The 16,507-nt window shown below is 39.5% G+C and overlaps 1 protein-coding gene across 6 annotated transcripts in view; it reads right to left on the bottom strand.

Moving 5' to 3' along the window:
• KCNT2 (potassium sodium-activated channel subfamily T member 2) overlaps positions 1-16,507 on the bottom strand; it is a 366,405-nt gene that overhangs the window by 61,965 nt on the left and 287,933 nt on the right. For 4 of the 6 annotated variants that reach the window (XR_008307289.1, XM_053250672.1, XM_053250674.1 and 1 more), the window contains exons 18-22: positions 11,802-12,031; positions 10,124-10,340; positions 9,354-9,459; positions 3,557-3,729; positions 1,519-1,590 (exon numbers count right to left, since the gene is read on the bottom strand). Coding sequence is in view for 5 of the 6 variants with exons in the window: in XM_053250672.1 (XP_053106647.1) it covers positions 1,519-1,590; positions 3,557-3,729; positions 9,354-9,459; positions 10,124-10,340; positions 11,802-12,031 (798 nt within the window). In the remaining variant the exon portion in view is untranslated. The remainder of the gene's footprint in view (positions 1-1,518; positions 1,591-3,556; positions 3,730-9,353; positions 9,460-10,123; positions 10,341-11,801; positions 12,032-16,507) is intronic. The other 2 variants (XM_053250675.1, XM_053250676.1) reach the window with 1 other exon arrangement.

The following is a 16,507-nucleotide window of genomic DNA, read 5'->3' as shown; positions in this document are numbered from 1 at the left end:
CTCTACACTAAAGGAGGTAGTAATTTACTGCCCGTGCTAAAGAGGGCAGTAAAATCCCTCTTTGGACCCAATGATCTTAAACAACTTTCAGCTGCTTCCATTTCTGAACAAAGTGTTATCTCAGCTCCAGGTGGTCCTGGATGAAACTGACTATTTGGATCCTTTCCAGTTAGGCTTCCAGACTGCCTATGGGACAGAAACTGCCATCATACTAAAGTGGAATGTTAAAAACTGGCATTTTTTATAGGGGCATTCCTGGCATTTGCAGGAATGCCCCTATGCGGAGGTTTAACTACTTCCTCCAAGTGCTAAGACAGAGAGTATTTGCATGGCCCCTCCCAAATATTTTCCAAACACTATGCACATATTTAAAATATTCAAATCCCACTCTTTGAAACTGGATCAGAGAAGGATAACTACACTAAATTTAAAAAAGTGGGTGGACATCACCATTAAAGAGTCCAAAGCATGTAAATGTTTTGGGATATTAAAAGTAGAGTGACAGCCACATTTTGCTGAGTTTTCATTTTTGTGTCAATTTCTGCAGGTCCAGAGAGGAAGAATATTCCACTGGAAGGCAAAATCAAACAATACATGCTTTTTTCCTGCTTTTTATCTCCTAGATACTATCTGGACTGTGCAAAAAGCTCACAAGTTGATTTTGAAGGCAATCTCTATATCACAGGACACAGTTCAAGGAAGCTGCAGAGCCCTGCAAGATGTCCAGTCCCAGAGCTGGCCTGACCCAGCTTGGGGAAGCTCCTCAACTGGAGTGAGCTAAAGCTTAGAGAGAGTCCTTTAAATACTCTCTGTAAGTCCTCCCCTCAGCCCATGTAACCTATACTCCACACTACTCCTATACCTAACCATGGAAATTACCCTATTCAATGAGAGTTTGGGTGCATCTCACTCTAAACAAGAATGCATAGTAGATGTATTGGAAATAGTTACATGGACCAACCACAACATTTCTGTATGATGGAGAGTGAGCTTAGAAGAGGAGATGTGATTCTAGCCCTCCTACTCCCACATCATCAAGCCTCAGAGCTTTGGACAAGCATGCAATCCCTCCAATTTCCTACATCAGCCATTACATACAGTGGATGTGCTCTACCTTTCACATGGCAATATACGGCCTCCTGCAGTCTCACAAGGGTGAAACTGATGGAGGGTCCTCTGCAACTTACAAGTGATTCATGGCTCTTCTGACAAGGACATATTGCACTAGTTATCCCTGGCAACAGAAGAGACCAATTTTGCAAACAAAGAGGAATGTTGGCCTTCTAGATCTTAGAAGTGGCCATGGCGGTTTGCATGGCTGTGAGTGAGTCTCTTACAAAAGTCTAAACAAGTGCTGGAAGATATGAGAACTTAAGGGTTCAAAAGGTTGAAAAACAAAGGACGCATGCGAAGATGCTACCTTTTAAATACTGACACCACACTGTTTCATGCAATTATACAGCACTGCACACCACAGAACACTACAATATTTAGTTTTCCAAAGATTATTTTACCTACTTGTCAATAGAGCCCACCATGTAGTAAACCATTGGAAACCAACAGATTGCATCCAGAAAATGCATATCTGGCCTAAGCAGCAGATGGGTCACAAAGCGAAAAGAACACATCACAAAATTTGTGTGGAAGCTATGTAATCAGTGCTTATAAATTTAAAGGCAGTTTTAAACCAACTCAAAAACATCAAATTTATTTGCTGTGATAACATGAAGGGGCATGCATTTACTTATTCACAATATTAATCTAGTTACAACAGAGAGAACTGTGGTTTCACTGAAGAAAAAGTATCAAATAAATACATTAATAAATAAATATTGAAATATGTGAAAAATCATAAAGCTTCTGATTTAGACACATTTGTTAGAGGTACCATTATGTATACGAACAAATGTATCTAAATCAGAAGCTGTATGGTACGATGACATACACAAACACCTTCTTTAAATCACAGCTCACTGCTAAATGTGAGTGTCCCTCACAGCTGTGTCTGGGAGCCAGTGTTCTGTGATGTGATCCTGAATGATGGGGGTGTGGTGGGGTTGTGTGAATTGTGTAATTCTATGGGTAGGACAGCTTATGTGTGTCTTTGCCATGAAACTGGCACCCTGCTCCAAAGGAATACACCACTTTCATGGGAAATACCCATGCAAACCGCCATGACTGCATGGTGGTGCTATTCACATGCAGCTCCCAGCTGTCACACAGTGTGGCTGCATGTGAATACTATGATACAGTGGAGGTGAATTAGCAGCTCATTATCTCAAAATAATCAATACATCTAAATGGTCAATGCATGTGAAAAAAATGGTTGTGTGTTCTGCCATCCATGTATCTTAGAGTGCACTGTGTGTCACTTGATGACTCCAATATTAAGTGATGACTTGTATGTAGCCATTGCTGATCATAAAAACAGAGTTTTCATAACACCTTAAATAAAATTTTCACAATATAGTGCACATTGAGGTGCACTCAAGTCCTGTTGAAATCAGTGAGGCTTAAACATATCCAAGTCTGCATTTGAGAGCAACTTTTTGCAAAGCCTGTGAAGAGTGGAAACAGGGTCTTCCATTTTGTATTAGGTTGCATTTATGTTTAATGGTAAAATAGTTGCCTGTTTAGAAATGGGGGAAATGTGGTCAACATCCAGACTGATGAAGTGCATGCACAGTGACACCGTGTGTGTGCTCTGAGGGAGAGGCAATGTTTTACTCATCTCTTCTCCCACTCAAGGCGTAGGCCAGTGCCAGAGCGCGACACAAGCCAGTTACCAGAAGTTGAGAATCATTATCAGCAAAAGTTACACATATACTGTATTTTGCAGTATTCGCAAAAATGATGCACTAAATACTTCTTGACACTATGAGACTTAATGGTGATTGGCAGTGGTTTTAGTCCCCTTCAGTATGGCATACAAAGGACGCATATCAAGAGAGAATCAGGTGATATGACACTGCATACATAAGACAATATGGAGAAAAAGGATACTTTAGAAAATATATGATATTTAAAAGATTAATCTCAAGAACAGAACACAGTTAAGCACTAGAGGGCACTGTGGTTTCAGTTTCCATATTCCAGTGCATTGCAAAATCTGCAAAAGTTAGATTTTAAAGGACATTTTAGAGACAAGTTCTCTCAGCATGGTTTCTTAACAACAGGGCTAGGAAATACATGACTGGAGATCATGGGCTAAATTCTGTCACACCAACAGTGAAAGCTGACAGTACCAGACGACATGGAATAAGGGGCAAAACTATGTTGGTGAATGGTTGCTGCCCCATAGGAGCCAGTTTATTATGTTCCTGTTTATAGTAATAAAATCTACCCCTTGTGATAACTGTAAAATGGACACTGAACTTTGTCTTTAATGCATGCAAGGAATCTAATATTTCCCTTATTATTGACCAGAGATGTTGGTGACATCATGCTTCTGGTTTAAAATCACCAATCTAAAAAATTAGTTAGCACAATAACATACCATGTCCTGAATATTCTGAACCCATTTCTGTGAAAGAAGCAGCTTTAAAAACCCACTTACGGATTATCCAGTAGTAAAACTATTGGGTTAAGTTCTTTCTTTGGTCTGTAATAAGCCCTGAGAGGAACAATGAAGTTGTAGAGGCCATTCCCAGCAGTCTCTGCAGCAACTATAATGATTTTATTTTTGAATCCATAGGCTTTGGCATCTTCATAGTAATTATGCTGGCACCCCTAAAATAAAGACAGTCACAAAGGTTACCACAGTAGAGACTACAAGCCAGTGGCCAACATCCAGACTAACCCTGTGGCAATGTATCAGGATTTCCCATCCTCTGTGTGAGGGGGCACACAATTTTTGATGATCCTCACTTCCCTTCCCCCCCCGGAAAACTTGGGGTGCTAGTCCATATCCTCAATGTTTCATGTCAGCTATTAAATTTAACATACACCTGCGGGGGGGGAGCATGTGCAAAAGAAGCATCAATTTTGAAAGTATTTCCCACATTTGATATTGTCATTTTTAAAGGAAAAAATGAAAATATCTTTAAATTTGTAGTAAATTCAAATTTCCGTGGCAAACCTCACATTTTTCCAGAAACTACTTATCTGCAGAAAGAACAATGTGCAACTGTTTAATGCATTTCATTCATATGCAGATAGCAGAAACACACACACACACACACACACACACACACACACACACACTTCTTTCCTATGAGTTTGTATTATTGTATATGACCTTACTTGACTGAATTTTATTGTAAGTTGCTGTAAAGAGCCTGAGCAAAATATGAAAGAGATAAACACACAGCAAAATATGGAAGAGATAAAACCAACTGGGGACTGAGTTCTCTTATTCTTCCAGGTTCAGAGATAGGCACACAACCCCTGTAGTATGAATGCTGCACCTTCCTGTGCTTATCTTCCCTAGGAAGCATGGAAGTATGCCAGATCTTTGGTTTTATGTCTGTGTTATTGTATAGAAAAGGAGTAATAGGAAGTGATCTTCTGCTGTGGTTACACAGAAGGACACAGGCATAGCAAGGCTGGAGTAGGCCTGGAGACGGGATTTAAAAATGGGCCCCTCACTGATGATTAACAAAGGAGACTTTCAACCATGCAATGTGATCCTATGTATGTTTTCTCAGAAATCCTAACAAATTCAGTACAGTTTGCTTCCAGGTAAGTACAGTGGTCCCTCGACTTACAAACTACTCGACATAAGTATTTTTCGAGTTACAAACGGCAGTTTTAGATCCGGTTTTAGATGCGGTTTTTTCGACTTACAAATTTTTAGATGGGGTTTCCTCGACTTACGAATTTTTAGATGGGGTTTCCTTGACTTACAAATTTTACATGTGGTTTCCTTGACTTGCCTGCCTGTTTACTGCCTGTTTATTCTTGAAAAGAAATGTTCCTGTGCAGTTTGCAAGCCTTACTGGGGGTCTGGGTCTTTTTTCTAGGCTCCGGAATGCATTAATCCATTCCCAATGCATTCCTATGGGAAACCGCTTTTCGACTTACGAATTTTTCGACTTACAAATGTGCATTCGGAACGGATTAAATTCGTAAGTAGAGGGACCACTGTATGTAGAGAATTGCAGCCTCAGGCAGCAAATCTACCCACATTTAGCGGGAAGTACATTTCACTGAAACCTAAAGGACTTTGTAATTTTTTGTCATGGAACAAGCCACTTATAGGACTTTTTAAAAATGGTTTTTTAATTTAAAAAATATTAAAAGCCACAATTTGTCCAATCCACTTCAACTTAAATATACATATTCTTCCTACATCTCTCTGCTCAAAACCAAAGCCCTATGCCCAGTCATTCCAAGTGATCTAAAGGCTTGACTATTGCAATGCGCTCTATGTGGGGCTGCCTTTGTACGTAGTCCAGAAACTTCAGTTAGTTCAAAATGCGGCAGCCAGATTGGTCTCTGGGGCAACCCGGAAAGACCATATGATGCCTGTTTTAAAACAGTTACACTGGCTGCCAATATGTTTCCGGGCAAAATACAAAGTGCTGGTTATTACCTTTAAAGCCCTGAACGGCTTGGGTCCAAGATATCTTAGAGAGCGCCTTCTTTTACATAATCCCCACCGCACATTAAGGTCATCTGGGGAGGTCCGTCTCCAGTTGTCACCGGTTCGTTTGGTGACGACTCAGAGGCGGGCCTTCTCTGTAGCTGCTCCTGGACTGTGGAATGCACTCCCAGCGGAAATTGGTAATCTTGATTCTTTACTGTCCTTCAAGAGAGCCCTTAAAACCTATCTGTTTGGCCTGGCCTTTCAGGGTTTTTAATTAGTTTTAATTGTTTTAATACCTGGTTCTCAGGGTTTTAATTGTTTTGATAGTTAAATTGTTTTTTAAGTTATTTTAAATTGGCATTTATATTTGTATCTCTGTTTTAATTGTTTTTAATGTTTTCTGTTTTAATTGTAAACCGCCCTGAGCCATTTTGGAAGGGCGGTATATAAATCAAATAAATAATAAATAAATAAATAAATAAAGGATGTGGCTGAAATGGGGTTGTTGTTGTTTTTATGACGGCAAAGGGCAGATTCTTCCATATCGGGGTTGAATTACTTTAAAAAAAATAGGGGTTTTTTATTTTTAAAATATTTAAAACCAGCAAATTCCTCAATCTCTGAATTAAATATTCAGAGTCATTTCAATCTGCCCTACATCCCCCCTCCTTATATTAAAGCTCTATGGCAAGCAATTGCTAAATAGCCAGGGGCGGGGGGAATAACCACAAAAAGGAAATCACATCCCACCTCCATTACTAAGCCTGAGGAGTCAAAAGCTGGGCAGAGCTGTTGTGGGCAAAGGCAGCCAGTGCTGGCCACCCTGCTCCCTCCTTACTTCCTTGCTGCCTGCCTGCCAGCACTCGAGTTCAGGCTTCAGGGAGAGGCAGAGACTCAAGGGGTTGCAGCAGCTTGCAGACTGCTTCACTCCCCTGGCAAGAGCAGGAGGGCTAGCAGGAGAGGGGGCCAGCAGGAAAGGCAAGGGGGGCTGGCTAAGGGGCCTTGGGGGAGGGCCTCGAGACATTTGTCTCCCCTTGCCCAATGACACTTACACCCCTGCAGAAGGATAAAGATGAGCAAAAAGCTTCTGAGTTCCATAGAATAATGTGCCCTCACAAACTTTAGCAGTAAATTTCTGCAGAGAGATCTCAAAGGGATCTTTCCCATTCTGAGAGAGAATTTCACAAAGAATTGTACAGCCCTGAAGGTTTATAGCAGGCTTTGTAGGGAGGGTGCCTATTAACTCAGGGTACATCTTAAGCTTCCAGCACATGTTTGCTCAGGATATACTCCTCTGTGCAGGAGAGCATCACTCAGGGAACATATATATGCTCAGGGAATAATTAATTATTTTTGAGTTTATAGAAGGTTATTATAGGAAAATGCTTATATCCCCTGCTATAATAACCCCTGCTAATTGAGCAAAGAGGCACCTTTTAAAGTGGTGATTCTCTTAGATTTAGCAGGGGGAGAGCAACTGGCCCTATCAAACCCCAGCACAGCATCCCTACCATGGCTGTTGTTTGTGTTTGCCTTATGTGTCTTTTCAGATTGTGAGCCCTTTGGGGACAGGGGATCATCTTATTTATGTATTTTTCTATGTAAACTGCTTTGAGAATTTTGTTGAAGAGCGGTATATATATATTTGTTGTAGTAGTAGTAGCAGCAGCAGCAGCAGCAGCAGCAGTATATCGGTCCATATCACTATATTGTACTCATATCTGTACTATTGTACTCATAACAACTTATTCTGTCATAGGAGTTAAGATAGAGTTAGGATATAGTTAAAATAGCATTAAGCTCTAGTTAAGACAGAATCATCTTATAGTTAAGATAGAATTACAATAAAGCTATGATTAAGGTTAAGGTATAGTTCAGATAAATAAGAGATGTTAGTATTGCTCAAGAAGGGGCTAGGTCTAAAAGCCCCACCCTTCTAGGCAATGGGGGGGGGTATTACAGATTCTGTTGGACAATTTTTATATTAATCCACCATAGCAATACTTATCAAATATAAAGCTTATACTTAACCTAACTTTACATTACTTGAGTCAGGCTGACAACTGATGGAAAAATGAGCAGGCCAGAAATTCTTCTGGTAACTGTTCTGTGCTAGAAGGTATTACAAATGGCTGGGGTTAAGCAATCAGTCAGAATGCCATTGAAATGGGGTACTTATGGCTAAAAGCGGATGACAATAGCATCAAAGAAAAAGAATAAGGAATGAAAAAACAGGTGACTGCAAATATCCTGTGAAGAAGGGGTAAGTAACCAACTAACACACATATGGGCATGATTTGGGGGAAATGGAAGATGTCAGTAACGTGGAGACATAATATTCTATGTAAGGCATATGTTATGTGTGGCACTGCCAACCAAGTTTTGAAAAATAACAAGTGTCAGCACATTGTTGCAGGTATAAAATTTGGTGTTATGCTTTGTTTGGGGCGGATCCAGATTTTTCTATTAGAATCTGTCCAGTCTAAAAGGTTAAGCTGTCTTGCCGATTGCATATTTTGGATCGTGGTGAGAATTAAACAAAGCCTTAGCAGAATAAATTAAATTTTCTTTACGTGGGGCATTCCGAGAACAGCTTGCCAAGATCTTATTCATTCATTCATTCATTCAATTTCTATACCGCCCTTCCAAAAATGTCTCAGAGCGGTTTACACAGAGAAATAACAAACAAATCAGATGGATCCCTGTCCCCAAAGGGCTCACAGTCTAAAAATAAACATAAGATAAGACACCAGCAAGTCACTAGAAGTACTGTGCTGGGGGTGGATAGGGCCAGTTACTCTCCCCCTGCTAAATAAAGAGAATCACCACATTAAAAGGTGCCTCTTTGCCCAGTTAGCAGGGGTAGTTAAGGTCTACATGTAACAGGTACATACAAAAAGGTTATAAAATTGTCCTTGGTTGTACAACGATAAAAGAAAAACATTGAAATCCAATCAAATAAGGTATGCAAGATTTTTGTTTTTTCAACAATGAGAGCAAAATAACTTACTGGAATATAAAGATAAAAGTCAAAGGAGCATGCCACTAATGGAGAAACAGGGTATTTTCACAGGTTTGTTTTTACCACCCTATCTCCATGTGATGATCAAAACACACCATTGGCCATTTAGTTAAAAAAAATTATGCATGTCTGTGCACATACACCTTATGTACAATAGAAGGAATAGGAAAAGAAATCAAAGAAGAGAGAAAGCTATACTGCAGTAGTCAGGATGTGGCTGAACCAAGTCTCATTTTTCTAATTGTGACTGTGTTGTCTGTGCGAAAGGAATTTTGGTTCTCTCTCTTAGTAGACTCCTCCTGTTTGTTGCTACTCACTGCCTAAGATCAGTCAGGAGAAGATTACCCAAACGAACCCAACTTTTTGAACATAATACTTCAGGTTTGACAATATATTTGAATTGGTTTAATTCCCTATATGTAATTACCCTATATGTAATTGGTTTAAAATCTTATTACCTAATCTTTTATTCTAACAATGTTTGAGGGCAATTTTACATTAGCAATGGGTAAAACTGTTGCCTACTTCAAAAAACAAAAACAAAAAACAAACACACACATATCTGAGCAGACTTATTAGACTATCTTTCTAATTTTTGCAGGGCCAAGTCACAGTGTTTCTAACCACATAGAGATCCATGACCAGCATGAATACAATCGCTGCCAAAACAGTAACAGGACTTGATTTATCAGTTGGACTATCAATGCAGCCATGATCAAACTGTCTTTTAAAATATAGCAAGTAAAATAAACAAGTTCATAACAACAGCATTGCATACACTATTTGAAATAAGTGTGAATTTACCTTATCTAACCTTAGACAGCAAAATGGCACTTTTTCATGAAGCAAATGGCAAAACGTGGGAGAACTTCCTATGTACGGGGAGTAAGGGGGATAGCCTTTCAGATACCTAAAACAAGGAACAATCTGCTCTTATTAATCTTGTAAATTATGAGTATCCACACAACATATTTCCATACATTATGGGTTCTATTATGTCCAAACAGAACTCTTCTTGTATAGCCTGCTTTGCTTTGAGGAATAGGGTTATAGGGAGCAACCTGGATAGCCCTCTTCTCTTTGACACCTTGTCAAATGCAACCATATTGCAACCTAAGAAATCCTTAAATACTGTAGCTGAAGAAGAGCATGCAGTTTCTCTGGTTCCATGGCTCCTTGCCCAGTCTCATTGCCTCCCAGTCCCTTCAGCTCTGCTAAGCATCTTTCCTATTTGACCTTTCTAACAGGAACACCCAACCTTTGACCTCTGTTTGAATCTGAAGTCTGTACATGAATCATCCCAGTTGCCTACTGTCTATGTCATAACGGACTGTCATTTTCTTTCACCTCACGTTTTGATTTCTGCTTTTTACATATAGTAAGCAATATTGTAAGGCAACATTTGAATAGTTTGGTGCCCCACTGAAAATACTTTTCTTGAAATTTGTCCTTTCGAACCAAGTCTACATTCTGTGTGAAGCTGACACCTGCCTCAGATGAAAATAGGAAACAAAATTTGTTTCCTCCAGTTCCATGCCTTTTCAAACATATACACTTATGTGAGTAGAACATACTCTAGGCCATTAGAGACTTCTTCATCCGAGGGAGTTGTTTCATCTTCTGACTGGTCACTTAAGAGATCACAGGTATGAAGGGCCGAGGAGTCCGCGACTTCCAGAACAGGTGCTATGCTAGGCCTTCTGCCTGCTTTGCCTGACTCAGAAGGAAGAGTTAGGGAAGTCCCAGCAGAGGATCTGCAGCCTGTATCTTGCAAATCTATTGCTACCGTACCTGGAAAGAAATGCAGAGAACAGCCAAAGCAATTTAGCATTTGAACATGGGGCAGAGGGGTGGGGGTGCCAACATGAAACCTTACAGAAACATGTTTGGCTTGATTTGATGATGAAAAATGACAGATCCATGTGGCAGTTCCATGCCTGGATTCTTCACATTGAAAAATGGGTGGGATAGGGTTCAGTTCCCTTCTCCCATCCACTCATGCTGGGCTTTAAATTGGCTCCCACCCACCCACCCACTTTTTAGGGAATCCTACATGGAACTAGGTTGGATCCTACATGACACATCTAGTAATTATGCCCTAACTTAGCATGACTTAGAATAATATAGATATTGTTCAATATTCTGTAGCTAACCCCCATGCCCCTGATCCTTCCACTTAGGCAAGTAGTGTAAGAGATGGGCACTCTCACTTTCAAGGTGCTGAACAGAGATTCAGCACTGGTGACAGAAGAGGTTCCTTTCCAAACACCCCTGATAACAGTTACAGTGGAGGGGAAAGGGGGTTCTTAAATCCCCATGGCTCCATCTCATATTCACCACAGCCCCTGGGTAAAGGACAGCTCCTTGAGGACTATTTTCTCATCATCATTCACTGTCACAATCTCTGCCAGCACTGAGCTGGGATAGCTGATATAGTTATTCCCTCTGCAGTCTGGAAGACTGACAATATTTTAGACATTGTTCAGTATTCGTGGAGTGGGGCAGATAACAGAGATTAATATTTGATAATTGAATTTTGATTCAGTATTATATACTGTGTGCCTAGTGAGGAATGGGATCGCTTCCCATTTTTAATAGGTGAGTTATAATGCAATATATTGTGAGTTTTAATTTATATATATATATATATATATATATATATATATATATATATATATATATATATAGAAATTGTTTTATGGAGCAGGTTCAGCTCTAGGGTAGAACCTCAACTGAAGCCAAACATCTTGGCCCTGGGAGCATTCTCTCCCCCTCCCATCCCCACACAAGCACCTACTTCCTTTCTAGGTCACAATAAACTGTGGTTGATTGCAACATTGCAAACTCACCAATTTCAGCTTATTCTCAGGTGCTTTCTTCAGAGAACTCAAGATCTGAACCTGAGGGCTGAAGTTAGTTTCAGATCTTGGGATCTCTAAAGGAACTACCTGCAAAAAAAACCACGATTGGTTTTTTTTTAATCAATCTGGTGTCTCAATCTCAGTTTATCCTAATTTTGCAAGGAGTAAACATTTGCATGGGGATGGGGGGAGCGTACACTCCAGGGATGAGGGAAGTCACCTAGAGCTTGGCTTCAACCGAGGTTCCATAAGTCTGAACCTGCCCAATGACTTTTGACGATGTAATTAATTTGAGAGTATGTCAAAATGTTATCTCCAACAAATTGCATTTAATATATTTTTATAGATTATATTTTGTTACATAGTTACATAGCACTTTACTTTTGCTTACCCATACTAGCAATTATACTGTGCACTGGTAATCGAGAAGGGCCATGATAAAATGACCTGATATGGTGATTTTTCCGGTGCTGCTCTTGCTTTTTGAAAGCAGAGTTTTCTTCTTTCGTGATGTTGATATAAAAACATATGTCTGAGGAGCTCATAATATAGCGAGGACCTGGGTTTAGTAAAATATTTTTGTTGTCTTCCCTCCTAACACCAATTAAACAGACGCCAAACCTTAATTCAAAAATAGGAAAAAACACACATTAAAAGTGTCTTTAGCAAAAACTGAACAAATAGAACATACATCTGTTTTATTATGTACCCCCCTTCTTTATATCAAGATAGGAAATAGAGCAAGTTTGTGGTTGGTTGGTTTTTAATGAAACTGATAATAACAAAATATTGTAACTCCTTAGCTGATTAAGTCCCAGCCCAAGAGGAAAAGAAATAAAAACATACTGGGCAGGGCTCAGACTTGATTGACTTTAAATGTCTAAGCACCATTTGAAATAAGGCAAGTTAGTCATGGCTAATTCAAGTCCAATTCATTTCAATGGAACTTAGTCTGGATCCTGCCCAGACTGTTCCAGCAGATACAATGATTCTGCAAAACAGAAAGCATCTCTATAATTATGAAGCAGTCACCGGAGATGCTTCTTTACCATTCCTTACTATCAGATCTTTATTAATGAACTTAATAAAGGGCACTTTGTCAATCCTATAAAACACATCACAGCATATGATAAAATGTGGACTCCATACAGGTATTTATTGGGTGTTCCAAGAGTCATCTTGTGATATGATAAGCAGCCATAAGCCCTGCTTTTTTACCATACAGATAATATGACACATGCGTTCTACAAGAATGCCCCATTTCCCTCACCCTTGCTTTGAAAAGGTTAAAAAAAACCCCACTCATATGCCCACATCACACATAATCTTACATGTGCAGTGGAAAGTGGAAGGCATTCCCTTCCCAGTCTTATTGATTCAGTAAATGTTCTAACTGAGCAATGGCCTCTTAGGAGCACTGAACAAATATTTTTTGGTGTAAATTGATGCTTTCATTCTGGCATAATTAACTGCTATGACCACAGAGGGGTGTAGTACATATTGTATGCCAGGACATTTCATGCTCAATTTCTAGTGTTTTTGTTTTCTGCACAAAATCTATACCTCATTAAAAGCAGTACGTGTGTGTGGCCCCTCTTCCTGTTGATTGTTCTGTTCTTGTTTCATCATTATTAGGCCATTACCTCTTGTTTTTGTTAAACAGTGAATGTTTGCCTTCCCCAACATTTCTTTGAAGCTGCCTAGTTGTTGATACCAGAGGCTGGATACCAGATGTAATGATGCATTTTAAAAAAACCCAAACCCCTCCCTCCCTCCTTCCCTCCCTCTCTTTCTCTCTCCAAAGGGGATCACATATTTATTGAGGGATGTACAAGTACAATTGTGCAAATCATGCATTAAATAAGATAATTAAAACACACAAACCAAAAGCCTGAAACCTTAACTCCAGAAAGAGAACATGCCTTTGTATAGAAAATATGCAGTTATAGGAACAAAAATTAAAATGAAAGCATGGAGGAAAGTTGGTCTGGAGATGCACTCAGGTATGTAGGATCCAAGACATTCAGGATGCTGGATAAGAAAACAACCATCTTGAACTGGGCACAGATAAATATAGGACACCAGCGCAGACACTGGGATACTGTTATAAAAGCAGTTCCTTATCCATGACCTGAGTACACTGAAGATGTATCATGCATATTTCTAGCCCTGTGATGCACAAAATGTTATCTCCTTAAAAAAATGTTTTTGGTTTTAAAATACACACAAAAACCAGCTCCTGTGTTATAATGCAACTTCAAGGGACATCACATGCAAGCTTTTTAAAATCCATTTTTAAAAAATGCTATGCCATACAATAACATTTTATGAGAGCCAGTGTGGTGTAGTGGTGGACTATGACTGAAGAGATCTGAGTTCAAATGTGTGTTCTGCCATGAAACTCACCAGGTGACTCTAGGCCAGTCACTTATCTCTCAGTTCAACCTACCACACAGGGTTGCTGGGAAGATAAACATAGTGTACACTGCTCTGGGTTCCTTGGAGGGATATAAAGGTATAAACTAATTTCTCAAATCAGATCTTTCTCCTCTGCAGACCAGAAAATATTAGAAGAGTAATGTTCTGCTGTAAGAAGTTATTTATCATATTAAAAATGTGCCATTTTTGCTATGGAGATTTATTTGCAGGTGTTCTTAACATCTGTTTATAGCGTAAAATTAACAAACTGAAATAGCATTGTCTCTAATCTTTTTCTGTAAGAACATCACTTTTAATTTTGTTATTTATTTGAGATGGAGAAGCCAAATATCAGAACTGTGAATTTTAAGATAGAATTGGCCTGTTCTAAAACATATTAAACTCAAATTGCATACAGACAATTGTTTACCAAGTGATAACTCAGCATGGTGGGACATGACCAACTTGTAAGCTGGTCATCTGTATCATTTTACCAAATGAGATCTTTAGCATCTGCAGAAAAAACAGTATAAGAAATTAATTAAAAGGGGGGAAAGAAGGAGCATAAACAGAAGTTTGGTCTAAATTGATCCAGGCCTTTTAGACAGAAAGATTCTGCCTCGTTTTGGCCTATTGTAGCAGGCAGGCAGATTTCAAGAGACTAGAGACTGTACTAGGATAACTTGCCATGTATCAGCAAATGTTTGGGAATCATATTTTTCATCACATTATGCAGCTGATTCAGCCCCTATGACATCTATTACATCCAATTTAGCTGATCTGTCTCCTAGGTCCCCAGTAACCATCTCTGAAATAAAAAAGTTAATGGCACAGCTTAGACAGGGAGAAGTCCCTGGGGCTGATTACATCTCCACTGAAATGAATGAAATAATGTTGACTGGTGGGCTCCAATTTTTGCAGCTCTTTTCACTGCTATTGGTCATGCTATGCAGATTCCCAGTGATTGAGACCTAGTGATAATAGTCCCACTCTATAAAAAATGAGCAATATCTGAGCCTGCAAATTATCAGCCGATTAGCTTATTTAGTGTAGTGGGTAAACCATATGCCAGACATTTCTGCTGGAAATTTTGGTCCTGGTTAGACAATGAGAACATTCTGGCCAAGGAACAGGCAGGCTTCAGGACTGGCTGACACACAATAGATCAATGTTTAGTTTTACAACTTTTGGTAGAGAAGTACAGCTGCTCTAGGCCTTGTGGAACTCTGCTGCATTTATGGATTTCAGATTGGCTTTTGATTCTATTTACAGGGAAGGACTTTGGGTAAAGTTGGAGACTTCCTCTATTGATCGTAGATTGCTCTTATTTGCATGCTTCATTAAAACAACTATTTGAGGGTGAGATGAAATCAGCAGGGCCATTTATCAGTCCCAGTCCCAAGGGGTGTAAAACAGGACTGCATTTTAGTACCCCGTCCCATTATTTAACTATGATATAAATTCCCTGGTGCAAGTTCTACAAAATTCTAATTTACATCCTCCTGATTTGGTTTCTTGTCCAGTTCCTGAACTTCTTAACATGGACAACACAGTAATATTATCCTTTTCCAAAATAGGTCTGCGAAGAGTCCTTAAGTCCTTCACTGCCTATAGTTTAGAGAAAAGATTAGAAATTAATTATGAAACTTGAGATAACAAAAAACTAGTTGTTCTAGTAAGAACTAATCTGCCTACTTTTCTTTCACTATCTCTACAAATGAACTAAATTTGGCTCAAATCAAGGTCCACAAATTAGATCTCTTGCACCTCAAATGTTCACGCGTCTGCCATCTTGGATCGGAGTGGATGACATCATCAAAAACTACACCATTGAAGTGTCCCTGTGTGTCACTCACTACAACTGTACCAAATTTGGTTCAAATTGGTTAGACAGTCCTCAAATTAGCGCATTTGTGCCTCAAAATTTCACGTCATTTTGGATCGGGGTGGATGACATCATAAGCTACACCATTGGGCATCCCTATTTGTCCATACCGCTGTAGCAAATTTGGTTCAAACTGGTTAGGCAGTTCACAAGTTAGCCCACTTGTGCCTCAAAAGTTTACACTTCTGCCAGTTTGAATTGGAATGGATGACATCATCACAGACTGCACCATTGAGGTGTTCCTGTGTGTCACTCGCTACAAGTGCACCTCATTTGGTTCAAATTGGTTAGATAGTACACAAGTTAGTGCACTTGAGCCTCAAATGTTCATGCATCCTTCATCTTGAATCAGGATAGATAACATCACAAACTACGCCATTGGGGCATCCCTAAATGTTCCTACAGCTGTAGCAAATTTGGTTCAGATCAGTTAGGTGGTTCACAAGTTAGCCCACTTGTGCCTCAAAAGTTTACGTGTCCGCCATCTTGGATCTGAATGGATCATCACCAACTACGCCATTGAGGTGTCTCTATGTGTCCCTACAACTGTACAAAATTTGGTCCAGGCATTGCCAAATTGATGGTGGGGGGCACACACCTGGACACATGGAATGTTGGGTGATCTCATAAACCTGCTGGAAAGTAGGCTAAAAAACTAAGGTCATGGGGTTTACCAAGAAACATTCCAAACATAGATGGCAGATTCAAATCCAAGAAATAGAGCAGGTTAAAACCTACATATATTTAGAGGTGGTTTTCCAATCAAATGGCTCCTAGGAAGACTTATGTGGCTC

Source organism: Hemicordylus capensis, chromosome 4 (genome assembly GCF_027244095.1).
Source record: "Hemicordylus capensis ecotype Gifberg chromosome 4, rHemCap1.1.pri, whole genome shotgun sequence".
Lineage (NCBI taxonomy): Eukaryota > Metazoa > Chordata > Lepidosauria > Squamata > Cordylidae > Hemicordylus > Hemicordylus capensis.
Note: the sequence above shows the minus strand (reverse complement) of the source record. Positions and strands in the feature narration are given on the sequence as shown.